At 41.1% G+C, this 19,290-nt stretch overlaps 1 protein-coding gene across 3 annotated transcripts in view; it reads left to right on the top strand.

Moving 5' to 3' along the window:
* The window catches only part of CELF2 (CUGBP Elav-like family member 2), a 496,281-nt gene that overhangs the window by 179,042 nt on the left and 297,949 nt on the right, over positions 1–19,290 (top strand). The window contains exon 1 of one of the 3 annotated variants that reach the window (XM_054593841.1): positions 10,849–11,006. The exons of the other annotated variants lie outside the window; for them this stretch is intronic. Coding sequence (XP_054449816.1) covers positions 10,954–11,006 — 53 coding nt within the window. The 5' untranslated portion in view covers positions 10,849–10,953. Of the gene's footprint in view, positions 1–10,848; positions 11,007–19,290 lie in introns of those variants that run through there. 3 annotated transcript variants of the gene reach the window in all.

Below are 19,290 nucleotides of genomic sequence, written 5' to 3'. Positions count from 1 at the left end.
GTCAGGAAAAGAAGATGGATGTGAAATGGAGGTGGGGAACTGAAGGGCAGGCTAGAACCCAGAAACACAAGCTAGAGCCACTCGAGGATGGACTGAAACACATGTCAACTCTTGCTGCCTCTGCCTTGGTGACCTTGAAGAGAGAGGTAAACACACACACACCTGGCCCAGAAATCAGGGACATTCAGGGAGGGACAGGGGAGGGTAGAGCTGTTACAGGACCAGCACATCAGCAACAGTGGCAATTGCTTTCCCTTGGTTCTTTACCTCTCCCAAGAATCTTTCGGTGGCATACCCTCACCAGAAACATTAAGAAATTATGAAGTCAAGTCTGGGAAATGTAGCTCAGCCTAGTCAGGCTGACACATTACAGAGCCATCCCCAGGAAAATCTAATTCCAGTAGGAGAAAGAGTAGATCAGGGAGTACTTGAAGGGAAGGTGATATTTGAACTAAATCTTGAAGGGTGAGCAGCAGGTAACTAGGCAGGAGGAATGGCAATTCAGGTAGGCACAAGGCATGGGAAAGGCAAGGCTCAGGAATATGGAAGGTTCAGGTGTGGAAACCCAACAGCCAAAGCCACCAGGAACACACCCTGAGTCAAAGCCAGGTATAACTTGCTGTAGCAAAGGAGCATACTCACCAAGAGTATGATGGGGCACCTGAAAACAGGGAGTTAGGAAGGGGCTTTGTGTAGACATAGGATTTGTGCACACGCTAAGGAGATTTGAAGGAAGTAGACGTCAGTTTTTGGTTGGGTATTTTTAGGAAGCATTGAGTATTGTCATTGACTGAATTGTGTCTCCATCCTGCCACAAATTCATACATTGAAGTCATCTCATAACTTAACTGTATTTGAAGCTGGGGCCGTCAAGGAGGTAATTAAGGTTAGTGAGGTCATAAGGGTAATAGAACTGGGTCCTTGTAAGAAGAGGAAGACACACAGGGATGTATGTACACAGCGGAAAGCCCATGTGCAGACACAGAGACAAGGCGGCTGTACGCAAGCCAAGGAGAGAGGCCTCAGGAGAAAACAGCCCTTCTGATATCTGATCTTGGACTTCCAGCCTCCAGAATTGTGAGATACAGATTTCGGTTGATTAAGCCACCCAGTTTGCAGTAATTTTTTATAGCAGCCCGAGTTGACTGATCCAGGGGTCTTGGTAGTTTTATCTAAAGACTAGGAAGACTGAAGCAGAGCCAGACATCATTGGGAAATAAGCAGCTGGAAGAAGGGGATATTTCATTATTTTTGTAGCTGCAATGTCTTTGCCTTGCTCTTGTTCTACAAGAGTCTCAAAGTCTGATTATTTCTGTGTTCTGTAAGAGTTGTTTATAAGTTGGAAACATCATGGCCTACCAGCTGCCAGAGCTGTTTCTGACTTTCTCATTGGCATATTTGGAGAGGATTCTCATTTACTGATCCAGAAATTACACTGAATCCCCATTGCTTATTATGTTGAATCCAGATTCCTTTGCTCAGTTAATAAGATTCACAGTCTGGCCTCACTCTTCCTAGTTTCTTTAATTTCCCCATATTTGTCAATACTTGTGCTATTTTATTCTGAATTTCTTTTCACTGTCTCCCGCATGAACTATCTTCAGTCTGGTCTCCACTCTGTGGCCTCCCCAAATGGAATCATACTTTTTAAGACTGCATACTTTTAAGAGTCTGTGAAAGACTCAGATTGCTGCAGTCAGCTCCCACCTCTCCTTCCGTGGAACTCTATGGCTCGTAAACTATTACAGCAGTAGACACTCTATTGTCCTTTGTTTTATATGGGTATGTTCTGTCTCTCTAACATGCTCATATGTTCTCTGAGGACAGAGCCCATGATTAGTAGCTCTTTTGAATTCAACTTTAGAAAACTAACGTTGTAGTCCCTCAAAAAAAGGGTGGTTAATTTGTTTCATAACTTTTTTTTTTAAACTGGGACTATATTCTGACATCTTTGTATTTCCTCTGCTACTGAGGTGATATCTTCGACTTATTTATGTATTCAGCCAGCCAGCAAGTAGTTTTGAGCGTGTATTTTTGTGCTCAGCACTTGACATTTAAGCTAAATCCTGAGGGATATGCAGAAATAAATCTGGTGGGGATTGAAGATCACCAGGAAAGTTTTGCATGAGTAGGAAACAGCATGAAGAACAGCACAGAGGCAAGAGTAACGAGGTATGTGAGGACTTAAGTCTATGGAGAAAGAGCACAGTGTGCCAGGTAAGAAAACTCATGAGATGAGGTTGGCGATGTGGGTAGGTCTTATGATCCAGATTGTGTGGCTTAGACTTCATCTTCAGGCCAGGGGGAAAGCTCTGATGGGTTCCAAGCATGAGGCAGCTATGGCTATATTTTGATATTAGAGACACAACTCTGTTGAGTAGGTAGCATGTATGAGCCCTGGCAAGAATGGGGATTTCTAAGAGAGACGCCTTAGAAACCCTGAGAGCCTGAATCAGGGTAGCATAGGTGGCGAAAAGTCAGTGGTTCTAGAGAAGGTATGGTTCCGCTGACTGTCACTGCCTCGCAGGCAATTTTTACTCACAAGCATTTCTAGTCCCTATATATTTATATTCATCAAATCATGCTTCTGGTATGGGATTAAAAACAGATCCAAGGTTTTGTTCATCCGGGTAAAGTTCCCTCTTTATTTATGAGTATATAATATACTTATGAGTACTTTTTTCTGAGTATATGATACGTCACTAAAAAGTTTAAAGTAGTTAACCTAGGAAATGTTATCCAAGTCTATAGTTTATAGTTCTGGATAACTTTTGGAATCCTTATCCAGCAACATTCACAGACAGCTTCAAAAATGACTTTCGCTGTTGCTTTTCTGTTCTGTGAGCTGGGTGTGAGGATGCAGGCATGGAGGTAGCCTGATTCCCTTTCAAACTAGGCTGTCTTCTCCAGTTATTGCCTCAGTTCCCAGCGGATTCCTGAAACTTTCAGAACCTTCCTACCTCTTATTGGTACTGCCCTGCTTTTTCATTTAGCATCCAAACAAATCATTCATTCAGATCAGATACAGCAAGGTAGCTCAAAACTGGAAATGCATCTGTTTCTCTCCCCAGCTAAGTTTAAGCCCCTTACTGATGTGTTCAAGCCTCTCTTTCACTGGAGCATCTTTCTTTGCCTCCTCAATTTTTCACTTGCCCTGGGCTTTTGGTCTTGGTTTATTTTGTTTTTTACCCTCGGTACTCCTGGCTGATCTCATCATCCGTGCAGGAAGTAGTTCTGTCTGCCTCCTCTATTCTGAGGCCCTGCCTGCAGGCATCGCAAGCTCAGTTCATCCCCAGTGAAATCAGGTATCTGCCCCCTCTACCCTATTTTGCCTTTTTTTTTTTTTTTTTGGTTTCCATCTCAGCAGTATCATCATTTGCCAAATCATCTGTGTTAGAAACATCAGAATTATTATCCACTCTTCTATTTTCTCCAGCCCACCGATTCAGTTGTCCATATAATGATCCTACCACTAAAATATCTTTTATCTCCTGACCTCTGAGGTGCAGTGAACAGAGCTAAGCCTGACTGCCACCTCCGCCACTTACTGCCGGTCAACTAGGGCCTTTCTTCAACTCCCAGGCCCCCAGTGTCCTCACTTGAGTAATGTGGACAATAATACTGATTTACTGGATTTCTCTGATAATGGAGTCACTTAATCTTATATGGGGTGTCTCAAACGAGGCCAACAAGTAGGCAGTGAGTGGCCCACAACTAGGGGAACCAGACTCGCAGGCCACGGCATCTCTTGCATGTTCAGTGGCTTGCCCACTGCCTCCACGACTCCAGACCTCTCTCAGTTCTCAGTTCTCAGTTCATGCTCCATGCTGAAACCAGAGTTAACTTTCTAGAGCTGCTCTAAAACCTTTTATGGCTCCTGTTGCCAGTGTTTGGTGTGGATTGCCATGTCCTTTCTCCCTCAGCTCCAGGCCACCCTGCCTCATCTCCCTCACCCGTTGGCCTCTAGGAACTTTCCTTTGAAGATTGTGACTTAGTCATGTTCTTAAGACATTTTCCATTTTATATATATATATATATATATATATATATATATATATATATATACACACACACACACACACACATGCGCGCACGCACGTGCACCCATAAATACATACGACAGGAATAGATATGTCAAAGTAATGTTTAATATCTAGCCCTGCAGTGTGAAACAAAATAAAATTAATACACTTTTAAAAGTGAGGATACATCTCATTAGGAACTGACCTAAAGAAATGAATGTGGCATTTAATAGCGTTTACTGTTTTGTTTTGTTTTGAATAGCAGGCGGAAGATGGAACTAATAAGAAGATAACTTGCTGTAGGTTGCTGGGGACCCAGTGAGGTGAGAGGGGAGTAAGCAGGCCTTCCCTGGGGGGGAGAGATCGACTCACTAACTTTTGAAGCTGTGGCACAGTGAACTAAGGAGGTAAACACACAGAATAGATCTACTCCTGCAAATGAACGAAGCAAAAATTAGACTGACTTCTGATTCTTGTTCCTTGCCTGTAAGGACACTGGTTTTTCCTAAGACATCACAAAAGTTACCCTCCAGTTCATGTTGTCCTTAATTCTGAACGTTTGTCTACTCCGATCAGCAGTGCCCTGTCCTACCTGCCTGCAGTTCATCAACTCCCAAACGTCAACATTATGGAAAGTAGTGAGGGAAATATATTCATTTATTACTTCACTTTTTGTATACCCACATAAATGGTGTTTTAAAGTTCCCCCCAAAAAGTAAAGCAACAAGCTTTATCAGTGAGTGTCAATGAATGTGTAAAGTCCTTAAAGTCAGGAACAGGACCTCCTGATCTTTTTGCCCCTCGGATGTTCAAACCTAATGGCGGCTCATAGTGAGCAGGGTGAGGTTTTCACCAATTGTGTTATATCGCTGTAAGCCATTGAGATTAGGTCACGTAACAAAAAGAATGCTTTACAGAGAAATCCAGCCATTGAGCAAATGTTTATTAAGTGTCTACCATATGCTGCACATTATTCTAAAGTGGTGATAAAACGAAGTTCCTGTTTTTATGCAACTTAGATGCAGATGCAGGGAAGAGATAATAAACAAGTATATAAGTAGATAATGTAATTTCAGAGTGATGCATTCAGAAATATAACATTTAAAGCACCTGCACATCCTGTAAGAGCTGTGAACATGTTACGGTTGTTTGGAAAGCATCTTTCCCAGACCATCTGGGCTTCTCTTTCATCTCTGTCATATAATCACATGAATTCCAATCTTGGTCTCACCTTCTTGCAAGGAAGACACGTCTACTCCGCCCATGGCCTTCATTACACTTGTGCTTTTAACTTCCTAGGATTCCCTAAGATCAAAACCACTAAGAAAGAGGGATCCCCAGGTGCACCAAACTCTCCATGTCCATTGAGGACTCATGGATAATAGGTCACAGAAGTCTCTTTAACATGGCAGTTGGAGCAGGCAGAAAGACGGCTGTGTGTGCGTGTGTCTGCCTTACAAATAGCGATAAGAAACTTGGCCTATCCCCCGTGCAAATGTTAATGCCTAGCTTATGTATAGTCACCTCTGGCCTTCTCAAGATTTCCCATCTGCCCAAGGGTGGCCACTGGAAAAACATTAAGCCAGAAATAATCACACAGTTGTGAGCATGTTATTTGCTAAGTTATGAGAGTTCACAGACCAAAAGTACGTATTTTATCAACTAGGCTATTGATGATGCTCTCTTTCCATGGGAAAGCCTTTACTTTCTACAGCCTATCTTCAATAAACCTTTCCCTACCTACACAGAAAGGGTTCTCCGAATACTCTTCATGGTGTCTGTTTTTATAACTCCTTTCCTTTATAGTAAGCAGTCATTATTACTCTTATTACTCTTTATAATAATAACCCTTAACTTTATCTAGTGTCTATTTTCAAGTAGCTTCTCGGAGCTCTAAGTACTTTATGGTTTATTATTTATACCTACTTATTGATAAAGATGGCACTTTATAGTTTTAAGGGGCTTTACAATTATTCTTGCTAATTACTCATCCTCATGCCGCCATCGTCCTAGAAAACATCACCATTTTGAAGGTGAGTAAGTAGTCCCTCGGCTTAGGAAGGAATGTCGGTTTGGCACTGAGGGCCCATGGATTTTTTACTGAGATAGTGGCCCCCTGCTTCTAAAATGTGACTTGGACGTAATTTTTGGAGTACTCAAGTGCAAGGAACTCATGTTACATAGATCTTCAGATTACCACCAAACCCTTTCTTTACTAATGCTGCTAAGGTTTTGCTTTAAGCCAACTGTCAGTTTTATGTTTCAAGTTGTGATTTGTGATACCTGTGTCCTTTTGGCTTTGGATGGTTTTACCCCCAAGGCAAGGGAGACGGCCAGAGTCTGGAAGAACAGGATTGCTCTGTATCCATGCATTCCAGCTCCCGTTGGGTGCTGCTCTGGGCTTGCCCCTCCCTGTGCAGACTCCACAGCTTTGCCTCTCTTTGCCCTTGGAGACCCTCCCTTTGTGACCAACTCACAAAGATGGTCAGAGGAACTTTGTGTCTTCCGCTCATACCAGCTCTGGGTGGGAATGTGTCCACTCACACGCAGACTTAACAACTTTACTGAGCACCTACTGTGTGCCATGCACTGAGTATGTTGGAAATCCATTTCCTGTAGACCTTGATCACTACTTCATATTTACAAATTCTCTGTAGGGTGTTTTTTTTTTTTTTTTCATCTTTCATAACAATATGGCAGGTTTCTTGATTACTCAATTCTTAGTAGCTGCTATGGTCCAAATGTTGGTGTCCCTCCAAATTCATATTGAAATCCTAATGTCTCATGCAGTGGCATTAGGAGATGGGGCCTTTGGACAGTGTTTAGATCATGAGGGCAAAGCTCTCATGATTGGGATCATTGCTGTTAATAAAAGAGATCCCACAGGGTTCCCTGGCTCCTTCTGTCAGGTGATGACATAGAAGGTGCCAGCTGACTTCTCGCCTCCAGAACTATTGTCATGTATAAGCCACTTAGTCTGTGGTATTTCATTATAACAGCCTGAAAGAACTAAGTATCTGAAACTAACAACTAAGTTGACTTAATATCCTTGGTATCTCTGCATTCCAAGAGTGTTCTTTTAGGACGGGAATCCGAGAGGCATGCTAGCTTTTGTAGTGTCCCATCCTTCATCAAAGGATTATTCTGTGCTTCCTGGCCCTGTGTCTCCAGCACACCTCATGTTATATTCTCCCATTGAAATGGCACTTCTATTACCTTGGCAATGCGGATGCCCACAGGCAAAGACAAAACAGGCACACAAGGCAGAAAAAAGTTGGTGGTGTTAATGTTGCATTTAGAAATTTAGCTTTTTATTGTAGAAATTACCTATAATATAGGAATGCACATATAATATACCTTTAAAAATGGCTGATTCCCAGCTCACCCCTGGAGTCCCACACTGCAGTACTTTTCCAGTTTTTCCCTCACCAAGTTTGCATTGCTGGCTAAACACTTAATTTATAAAGTTAAAAACATGTTTTGGGATAAAGAGAACTTTGGAATAAACAAAGTTTTTGTTGTTGTTCTTTGCTAATTATCTCTGTGATCCTTTTGAAAAAATTTCCCTATAAAATTAGTAATCAAGATTGTTAAAAATTAACTGCTATTACAGATAACCCCCCAAATAAGGACAATTTGTCCCCAAAAGCGCTTAGTTTTAATTCAACCTTCATTTGAAATAACTTTTTGAAAGAAAGTGATAAATACTAGTAGCCAAAATACAACCATTTAATCAATTTTGTATTGATTAAATACCTCTAAGGTTATTACTATCACTTTAGAACAGGGTGAGGTTTGTTACACTAAACACATAACAGCCATGCCTTGCTTGGCTGTATCTGTGAACCCGCACGGTGGCAGTACAGCCACACTATGGTACCATGAGGGGAGCGCAGGCCCTGGGCGTTGTCAGCTGATTTCTCACACACTCGGTCATTATTGCACCTTCTGTGGGCAGGTCACTCCATCTCGCTGCACTTGAACTTTTTCAGCTGAGAAGTAATAGTACCAGCCCTGCTTGTCCCATCGTGTTGTTACGGGCATTAGATGAGCTAACAAATGTGAAAGGGCCATGAAATTTGAAACATAATGACATGTAAGAATTCTCAGTGTTGTCTGCTACGCCAACTGAATGAATAATAGAATAAAGAGAATAAAGTATGTTTTTTTTTCCTGCATATTTCGTGAGGAAACTACATAAAGGAATTTTGAGAATAAAATACAGTTGACTCTTGACCAATGTGGTGGTTTGGGGTACAGTCAAAAATCCATGTGTAACTTTTGACTCCCCACAAACTTAATTACTAATAGCCTACTGTTTACCAGAAGCCTTACCAATAACATAAACGGTCAGTTGACATATATTTTGTATGTTATATGTATTATGTACTGTATTCTTACAATAAAGTAAGCTAGGGCAAAGAAAATGTCATTAAGAAAACCCCACATTTATTTAACTAATATTTATTAGGTACCAGCTAAGGGAAAGTTATTCGATTTGGTGGATTAAGAATTACAAAGATTAATCGAGTGTGGATTTGGAATCAAAGATTTACAATACAGTATGTAAATATTGGAAATAACATACCTTCTTTCTATTCATCTTTAAAACTGCAAGCTCAGCACATAAAACTGGTGCATATAAGACCTTCAATCTGCCAATAATGGAGTTTGGACAAGTACAACACTCTTCCCTCTGTACCAGTTTTGTCTCATTATTTAGGTACCTAGACTGAAAAGGAAGTAGAGAGAAAATAAAATACTAATGGTTTGATTGAATTCCAGTCCTTATTATTATGGGCTAGTAATTCATTTCATTATAGGAATAGCGCCATATACCAAAGCACTGGCTTCCGATGCTAAGAATGTATTTGTGGATAAGCAAAAGCATTATTATTATACATTAGGACTTGCTTCATAGCTCAGGCCAAACTAGAAATTGGATGGAAGTGTTAAAAAAGGGGATTTCTGTCTGAGCAGCATATTTTCACCTTTCTCTAACCGACAAAACCATGGCCTATGGCAGTTCACTCAATCTCCTTTTTATTAATATTGGCAGTGACAGAACACACCCAGTTTCATTACTGCCTGGCTCTTCAGGTGCTTTCAAACATATTAGCTTTTGTCGCCCCCACTTAACTGCTGGGGCAAAGAGAGCTGCAGAGGGGTGAAGTGACTGCTGCCTCAGCAGCCCCCGCAGGCCCCTGGGGCAGGGCTCAGACCCTTCATCTCCCAGGTCTCCCTGGTTCTAAGCTCATTTACATGATGTGTACCTGGCCCCAAAGAACATCTTGGATTTTTTATACTGTCATTCCCTGGCAAGGTCATTCACTTTTGTATATTCACTCTATAACTTTCATCGGCTATAATGAAGGGAGGAAATTTAAACATATGGTTTTTCTAGGGACAGGGCTCTCATTTCATTATTTGACCTTTGTCAAGTTATTTATCATGTTATCTGACTGCCTTCCAGAAATAGCAATGGTGACTGCTCTCACCTTGGCTTATTGTCCTCAGGCCAGTTGAGAATCTAAGCAAGACTACTGTGCAGCGGAGAGTGAAGAACCTTCCTCACCCTCCTGAAGGTCTCCATTTCCCTGGTTGTGAGTCGAGACTAAGTTCACAGGTCAGAGATCTAGCAAGATGTTGGGATGTATTTCAGGTCTTCAGATAGGAAGGAAACGGAGCACACTGCTATTTTCCCCACCTCACATTTATTCCCACAAAAGCTTTAACTCCAGGCTGTTACTGAGGAGCATCGTTGTGTTGATGGAGGACAGGTGAGGTGCTTGGAGCCTGGGAGTGAGGAAACCAGCATTCAGTGATCCGGATCTGTTTCAGGCTGCGTTTTGTGTTGTTCCATCCAGGATGAGAGCATTCTTGGCTTCCCATCAGCACACACCTCCTGGAGCGGTGCCTTCGTCTGCACTTTTGGACAACTGCCTATTCTGTCTGTAGCATCTCGTCTTTTCTCTGTGTGTTTAACTTGCTGTTTTACTTGGCTAATTTGCATGGGATTCTTCTAATTCCAATGAACACAAGTGCAACGTGTACTTTTCCTAGCTAACTATATGCTAAGCCCAGTGAGTGTAATGAAGTAGGGAATCAGGTTTTTCTTATTTTGGAAAAGAGCACACAATTGGCCTTTTGAGGAAGATGCTCCAGTGTCAGTTAGAACTTCAGTGTGACAATCTTTGCATTGCCTGCCTCCTTTAGATGTCTTGCTCCAGGATGATTAAGGCTCTGATCTGTAGGAACTCTGTTAAGTATATCCAGGTTGCCCAATCTCTGTCCTCCACATCCATTACCCAGGGTGGGACTAAAGGTCTTGACCTTGTCACTCTTCCTGAGGACAAGAGCAGAGGAATTGATGAATCCAACTGTGAATGCAGGGTCCCTGAAAAAAGAAGGAAAAATCCTTTCCAGCACATCCATCCATCTATCCAAATCTTCTCTTGCTGTCTGTGATGCCTGCTGATAGTTGATAGCAAAAAGAAAACGTGAAATTGGCTCTGCTATTTAATGTGTAAGAGAAAGGTAAATGAGTCCCTTATAGTTCTTTCCAATTTTTTAAGATGGTAATTATGAGAACTAACACCAGCCAGGCTTGAGTAAATGCACACAAGACCCCTATAGGCAGCACAGTGTATTAATGTAAAAATATGCCTAGACAACATAACTTGTCAGAGAGGATTATTTCTATTTAGTGAGTCTGCAGGAGCCCCTTTGCTCCACCATTCAGAATTTGAGTAGAGAGGAGAGTGGGGCAAGAGAGAGAGAGAGAGAGAGAGAGAGAGGAAGAGAGGGAGGGAGGGAGGGAGGGAGGGAGAGAGAGAGCGCGCGCATTAGTGAACAGCTACTGTGGCATTGATGTTTGAGCGCACTTCTGAACTGGCTTTGTTGAGACTATCAGTGTCTCGGTGCAGAAAGCATGCGCTGTCCCAAATCCGCTGTTACTATGAGAAATGAGGAGCTGCTTTTAAGGTATGTTGTGGTGGCCTTTGTTTTAATGTATGCTTTTCTCGTTTCCAGAACTGGCTGAAACAATAATCATGCTCTGAAGCAAGTAGCTTCCTTATCTTAGAAGAGAAACAAAAATAATCTAGAGGGGGAAAGAGAAAGAAGGAAACAAAATCGAGACCAAGAGATTGGGAGAAAGAGAGAGCAAGCAAGAGAAAGGAAAAGGACTGCTGTGTGCGAGTTCTATTTGCACGAGTTGCCTTTTGAAAGCTTATCTTGTTTTTGCTCGCTTCGATTTGTGAGTGGCCAGTGGCTCATTTTAAAGGCTCCGAATCTAGCTCTTGGTTTGTCATTTCCTTTGCAATGTCTAAGCCTCTTTCCTTATTATGCACTCTGCATGAAATAATCACCGAAAAAGGAGCTAAGGAGACCCCATATTAGACTTGCGTTCCAAATACCGCTCTAATCTGGACTTAGCCTACCTAGATAGTCCTTCTGTGTTACCAGGTTTGGATCACTTTGTCCTGTTTGCCAAAATGTGTACCTGTTTAAATACCTCTGTTCATGCATGGCGTTCTGGATCCCCATGTATTGAAAACAAATATTTGTTTCCTCCATCTATGTTAGGGTTCTTTCGCACCCAGAGAATGAGCCACCACTGACCTTTTGGAAGCAGAGAAAGAATTACGAGAGAATTGGCATCCTGCTTTGAAAAATGTAGTCTTTTGTTTATTTGCTAGCAGACATTGTAGCACTGAATACATCTTTGGGTCTGACAATGGGACCGGTTGAACAATGGAGCTGTCAAACTAGCTTAATGCATGTCTGGGCCTTTTTTTTTTTTCTTTCTAAACACCCTTTTTATCTGCTATAATCTTGTTTGTATAGACTATACAGAATGAAAGCTTTTAGCACTGCTTGTTTGTGGGTTTGTGCTTTTAAAAAATTTAATATCTGCCGTTCATAGAGCTTTTTGCATTTTGCAGCTATGTCGGTTGGATTAAGTTAGAGATTTATTGCTTACCTCTCTGTTAACTACAGAAAGAAACGTATTGATTGAGACTGCTTGTAATACCATTATCATTCTGGCAAATACCTTGTTATCAGACATGCCCCTACAGTATTTATGCTTGGGGATTTAAAATTTGCCAATTTGGTGAACTTATGGAATGTAGCAAGAGAGAGAAGTTAAGGGGAATATTTCTGTGTTTTAAGTAAATTTTAATTTTTAGTCTGTCTCTCCTCTTTTGGCATTCAGATAAATAAACAGTTTAGAAATTCAAGGACAAGTGAGAACTTTTGCCCTTATAATTTTGGTCACAAACCATTACTATAAAACCTTTTAAGTTGTTAAGTTATAGCTCTCTATGGAACATACTGATTTCTGATATATGGTTATGTGCTCATAAAACGCATTTCCATGCTGGGCAAACATTCCTCACATCTTCCAAAATCTTTCTTTTTCTAACGTAAGCATTGGTTTCTGAGGTGCATACAGTGAGACTTCAAAAAGAGAAAATGGGAAAATCTGATTTGAACTTCTCATTATATTGAAATCATTTTTTTTCTCCCACTAGATATAAAAGAACGGGCCCTGTAATATTAAATGGTAATTGATTTCCATGCAAATCATCTCACTAAGGTTAGTTTCTGTAAAGAATAATTTTTACCTAACAGTTTACTGTTTTTAATTAGCTGCTTGTGCCAGAGCAATATTTTGAAAAATATTAGTAAATTTATGGAAAGAGATTAAGAATGTAATTTTTAAAAACAGAAGGGGAATCCTTTCAAAGGGCAAAATTTTAAAATATTTAGTTACAGATATTTCCTCTTGGATTATATTGTGGTTCAAATTAGTGATACTGCTGGTAAATAAGGAACAAGATGTATTCCTTATGAAAACACAGTTATGAAATATTAATTGTTTTTTAGAGTTTGGATATACATTTTGATTTTTTAAACTTAAATTGAAATGTTATGAAATACTTAATTGAGAATAATTCAAATTAATGTTACAGGCTAAATAAATTGCCTTCTCAAGTATAGATTTTTTTATGGACAATATATTCAGAGCCCGGGTGGACCCCAAACGAATCTGCAGCATAATGATATTTTAAAAGTTATCCATTGTGAATAGAGTGGATTTTAAATGCGTACTTATTATGTTCTCTTACTTCCAATGGGATCTGAACTGCTCACTCCATCGGGCATGCCAATAATTGCTTTTAGGATGAGCTCATAAAAGGTAATTGGTGAAGCTTTATAACCGAAGCTAGTCCACTGTTGCCAGCACACCTAGATTCTGCTTTCATGGGAAATTTTTATTCCAAAACAAAGGTTGCAAAGCAATTTTTTTCTGGTTTGGAAGTAGCCTCCTGTGCTCCCTAGCTGCCTGTCAGTAGCACATTGAGAAAACATATATATACATATATAAAATATATACACATATATGTCTATATATATAAATATATGCATATGTGTGTGTATATATGTAACTTTGGAACCTCCATGTTGAATTTTTAACTGAATTATAGTTATTTACCCGAGATCTATTTGTTTGGACTTCTTTCTGCTCTCAGGTCCGAGAAGGAGGGAAATCCTTTCTCACTTTGCTTCTCCTGTGGTTTGATCCATTATAAGCCGGAATTTGGAGACCCCATTTCCAGCATTCCACACACATACTACCTTTTCCTTTAGCCTGATGGGAAGGGATGAGATTGTCTGAAGTTGGCAAACTTGTCCATATCTATTTTCTCTTGTCTGTAAGGGTGACAGGATACTTAGTCTGTATCCTGCCATCAGCCTCTGCATGTGATGATCCCCCTCGAGAGTGACCTAAACAAATGCCAAAGTAAATTTTAATTCTAAGCCCAGACTTACAGGAAAGGAATAGCAAAAGATTGAAAGTGGGAAAATGGCTTCTTTCAATAGAGTAACGATTGCACCGAGTCCTGTCACATGCCAAGCCTCTGAAATACCCACGTAGATGTGTTCAGCAGACCACAATATAGGATCTGTAACCTCTGTGCATTAGCATCCCTTTATTTGTTAAAATAAAACCTCACCGTTTTTTCTTTCTTTCTTATTTTAATATGAGTGTATACAATTGCAAAATACCCCTCTGGGGCTGAAAAACAAAGAAGAGCATTTGATTAATATTCATATCTGGAACTTTATAGCAAGTACACACTGTGTTTGAATATGTAGGAAGTCATTCCAAGAGTGAATCAATACTAATTATTGTAATCAGGGGGGTTAATTAGGTGAAAATGTGGCTGATGGAAAGTTCATTGCTCACAACCCTGGAAACACTAAGGTTGATGAAAAGAAAGGTAAAACGCAGAAGGAAGAGTGCTGTGTGGGAATGATTGCTCCCTTTCAACGGGTCAGGGTTTGTAGATGAAAAACGTATCTTGATTTGGTATAATCGTGGTGGTGAGGAAATTAGAAATCTCCGACTTAGGTTCTTGGACAGAAATTTCTGTAAAAGTCACTACGACTGGAGTTTGTTTAGTGACATCTCCTCCAGCTCCAAAGCATCTTTCTGTACCTCTTCAGGCAGTAACAAGTAGTCTGTTTAGTTGCAATAATGCTTTCGATCATCCTTATTATTTCGTGAATTTCTTTCTACATTTTGGTAATCCCTGGGGGATTTCCCCTTTCATAAAACTATTGATTGCTTCTCTAATGTTTCTTGGCTTTGGGAGTCTTTCTAAACTCACAGTGACTTTTATTCTGCAGGAAAAACAAGGCAGCAGTGGTTTAGAGAGGATTAAAATCCATGGCATTTTCCTTAACTGACATTGGGAAGAGGGTGTCAGAGGAAGGAAAGCATATGTGAGGTTTTAATGTTGTAGCCCATTAAGACTCGAAATGAAGTGTCCTAGAGCAGTAGCACCTTTCTGATCACATGGTTCCAATGTACAGAGACCGGACTGAGATGGAAGCCAGATACATGTGAGAGAGGGAGAGAGTGTACGTGCGTGTGTGCGTGTGCGCGTGTGCATGCGTGTGTGTGTATTTGAATCTTCGCTCACTTCAGAAATGTGCTGGTTAACCCTGATTTGGGATGAGGTGCACTTCGTTCCCAAACGTGTTCTGCTTTATGTGACATCTTTTAAGAATTATCATGCACAGGTATGTTTGTCTTCTCCATAGCGTCCTTCTGACTGTGTGACTGCTCTCAAGCACATTTTCTTGTATGTCAAGACCATCAGAGTTAACAGGAAATGGCATCTGTGGGGAGAGGACGACACTAGCCCAGAATGACATGTATTACCAGGACAGCTTGCGCCGCCACCTCAGCCCATTCCAAGTTGACCCGCCCTGATTGGCTGTTTAGGATTATGATGAATCACTGGAGTTTATGAAGCAGGACTTGCCAGCATGCCCTCAGAGAAAAAGAAACACTAGAATTTTCCTATAAAATCATTCCGTCCAACCAGCTTTGCGTCTTGGCCAAGCAGAGCTGGAGGTTTGAAGTTTTAAGGCTGATAAACCTACAATACTCGGAGCTTTTTAAATGCCTATCTTGAGAAAGGTGGCAGCTGCAGTCAGTAAAACCTCTGCTGAAACCCCTGGATGGCACTGCTGGTTCTAGCTGGCATAGACACCGACTGGAATGGTCACAATTGTGCCTGATAGAGTCGTGGATCAGAGGCTTCTCACTCCTCCTGTGAAGCTGCCCATCTCAGTAATCCAAGGGCTGTGGGCCCTGCAATGCAGTAGTCTTTGCCATGCTGTGCTTTTTTAATATCTTGGTCTGAGACCCTAGCTCCCTTTTGGGTTCTGTGAGATGGCTGACTGGTCACTCAGAGGTGGTTTAAGAAGTACCTCTGTAGATGGAGGTGTACTGGGCTGAAGGTGGGTGGCATGAGTTCCTGGGGGCAGCAGTTACGGTTCATTTTGACCGTCTCTCTGGAAATTGACTTCCTCATTCCAAGCCCCCGGATGTTTGGCGCCTGCTCTCTATAAACCATAACCTTCCTCTTCCCTCTGGCTTATGCTGCTGGCCTTACATGTGGAAGTGTCAGTGGAAACTCTAATGCAGTAGAACAATAAGACTAAGCTAGTTTTTTCTCTTTCTTCCCACCTTCCAGTTCCAGGTTTAAACAAAGGTTGGGGGATGGGAGTGTTATGACTGGAGGTAAGGAATAACATCAAAATTTATTAACAGTCGACTCTATGCCTGGCACTACACTAGGTGGTTTCTTTCATCTAATTTAATTCTCATAGATATCCAAGAGTTAGTGGTAGTTTTCTTATTCCCACTTTAAAGATTGAAAAACTGACACAGAGAGATAAGAAATAGGCCTAGAAGACACACAGCTCATAGAGGAAGGGATTCTAACTTAGAAGTCAACTAACTCCTTCCCTGACCAACAACTTGAAAGTATGTAACAATTGGATATTTGTTTGATACTTTAAAGTCAAATTTTCCTCTGGGGCTGCATTTCCACCATGGTCTTTGATGTGCACATACCTCCTAATGTTACCACTCTGTAAACTGTGCAGTAAGAAAGGGAAAAGAAAGCAAAAAAAAAAATCTCAGCAGTTTTTTGCTTCTGTGTTCTAATCACAACTCCCCTCTCTGTCCCTACCTGTTCTTGAGGTCTTTGAATTAAAGCGTCGTAAGCCTCACTTTCCTCAGGCTTTAATCTGTGTAACGGGAGCAGATGTTGAAAGAGTAATGGAGTATTTTAAAGCTTTAGGAAACTTAAATGTGACCTTTTTATCTGTAGAAAGGGACAAAATATGTCATATTGCAATCATAACCAATCTAACAACAAAGATACATTGTGCTCGATGTAGGACAGAGCATGAGCTGTCAAGAAGTTCACAACAGTCACGAACCAGAAAGAACAGTGGGTCAGAAGGCACCAAGAGGTGTCGTGCAGAGGAGGGGGGCGTTGAACCGGGCCTTGAAAGATGGGTGAGTGAAGAAGAGAGGGAAGATGTTCTTAGAGAAAACACACACACACACACACAAACACACACACACACACACACACACACACATACAGACACACCCTGGGCTTTTTTATTTTTTAAAAAGCAAAACAAATCCTGAGCCTCATCACCTTCCTTTTTCAGATCCTCAAGGTCATTTATCTCTCTCCTCCTCTCTAACCTTGCCATATTCCTATGAAATAGGGCAAATGTAGCTATTAGTCTCCGGGGAGAATGGAGAGACTAAGCAATTGGGTCACACAAAGGTTCACTCTCAGCGGTAGAGATAAGACAAGAGAGAACACATTCCATTTAACTCGGGTAGATTGTTACACTAATTTTCCATGAAGATTTTAGGTAGCTTTCTTAAGAAAAAGGGAAAATAAACCTTTTTTTTCCTACTGGACTTCATGAGAATTAGCATCAAAAGCAAATTTAAATAAAAAGCCATTTGGGATTTTTTAAAAACTTCTATCATTAGTTAAAAATGGCTAGAGAGTTGAACCATATTACAGGGAAAAAATAAATTTCCTGTGCTCAAAACCTTAATGTATTTCAACCTCCACATCATTTTAATAACTTGGTTATATAATTGCTGTAGGAATAATTAGGCTAACACATTGTTATCTGAGGATCATGGTAGGTTTTGATTTTTTCAGCCATTCATCCCCACGAGGAAATGATGGCCAGACATATGACAAAGGTCTAGCGATGAATCGGAAAATTAAATGACATGTTCCCAGTGTCCATCAACTCTGTGGCAGAATCAAATGCAGAATCCAACAGGTGTGGTTCTTAAATCTTATAATCTTTTTCACTCAGTTTGAAAATAGCATTTGCCCTAAAGAGTCTGGTCTGCACGCACCATATCAGATGACTTCTAATCCTTGTAACCAAAAGCTCTCGGACGGGGCTCTGTCATCATTGTGGGTAAAGTAGTAGATTCACGCATTTTGTTCTACAGAACCCCAGGTTTTTGCTCTCCTATTCACTTTAATTCATTTGTTCAAGGAAACGGGGCTGTCAAACCTGCAGAAATTCCCTCTCAAGTTAAGATTTTGATTCTTGCCAAGGTCTGTCTTGGGCAACCCCGCCCTTGGGCTAAAACTTCCCTGTCTTTTGCGTTTGCCCCACCTGTTGCTGCTCTCTCTCTGGACCCAGTGTTATGCCTGCTACTGTATCCAACCAGCTGTTGCCACTCAGCTGTTGTCAATCGTCAAGCAGTCAGCACGTGACAGTAAGATGAGCACTCTGAGCCAATTGGGGAGAACATTTTGTGGGGCTGGGAGTGTTGAAGGGTAGATTGCCAAGAACTAAAAACCTCATTCTGATAAGTATAAATTTTGTTCCTGCCGCCAGGCTGGCACCAGATAAGGGTACCTGGTATAGTCTGACAAATCTCGGCATCTTCAAGAGGCCCCTGAAACATTCCTTCAGGGGTTACTTTCCTGAGTGCCTTTGTGTACAAATCACCATGCTGGACAGACAAGTCTTTTTCATCTCCCCATCCCTTTCTCCATTCTTCTCCTTCCCAATTTTCACATCTAATTTACTCTCTTTGTGGGACACAGTCGTACATCCTCCCCCTTCCACTCCCTGATAATGGCTGGAAGGCAGCCCAACTCCAGGGACAGCTGTTCCTAGGTCAGAAATCAGTCTTGGTCAAAGCAAAGGCAAACTTGATTTCTCTGGCCGATAAGCAACCACCAAGTCACTTCACTTTTGTAGTCACCTGCCTCTTCAGAAAGCAGCTGTGGAGGGAAGCTTCTAGCATTGTCTGCCTTCTATCTGAGAAAGGAAAGGGGGAAAGAAAGAGAAAGCTGCGGGTGGAGGAAACAAAGAAGTCAGCAGCCGTGTAATGGAGAAAGAAGGAAGGAGGAAAGGCAAGTTAGAGAGGGAAGTGACGAGCTGGGTGGGCTCTGGCTCTGACAGATCCACAGTGTTGCCCTTTCATTCCCTCGGAATGGAAGCTTCCGAAAACTCTAGAGGGGCACCTCGTTTCCGAGTGCGAAGGTATGTACGCAGAGAACAGTCTTCAGTTTGAGGGCCTCTTCAAGAAGGGAGATAAATTCACTATTATGTATTTTTGTTCTATTAAAAACAGATTCAGGAAAATACAAGATTGCAAAAAGCCAGTAGCAGCTGTTCTCAAGGGAGAGGGACTACTTAAAATTCCCATAAAATGTAAAATATGAGTTTAATAATGATTTCATCTTTATTGGCATTTAATTTCACTTAAGTCGTTCTAAGACTGTGATAAAAATCTTCATTCCAGAAGCTTTCAAAGAGGGTGGGGGAATAATAAGGTGAACATTTTAAACTTATGATTGGTGATGTAAGCATTTATTTTTTTTAGGTG

Source organism: Pteronotus mesoamericanus, unplaced genomic scaffold (assembly GCF_021234165.1).
Source record: "Pteronotus mesoamericanus isolate MK-2021 breed Mesoamerican mustached bat unplaced genomic scaffold, CSHL_Meso_final contig_130, whole genome shotgun sequence".
In the NCBI taxonomy this organism is placed as follows: Eukaryota; Metazoa; Chordata; class Mammalia; order Chiroptera; family Mormoopidae; genus Pteronotus; species Pteronotus mesoamericanus.
This window is presented reverse-complemented; position numbering and strand designations above follow the sequence as displayed.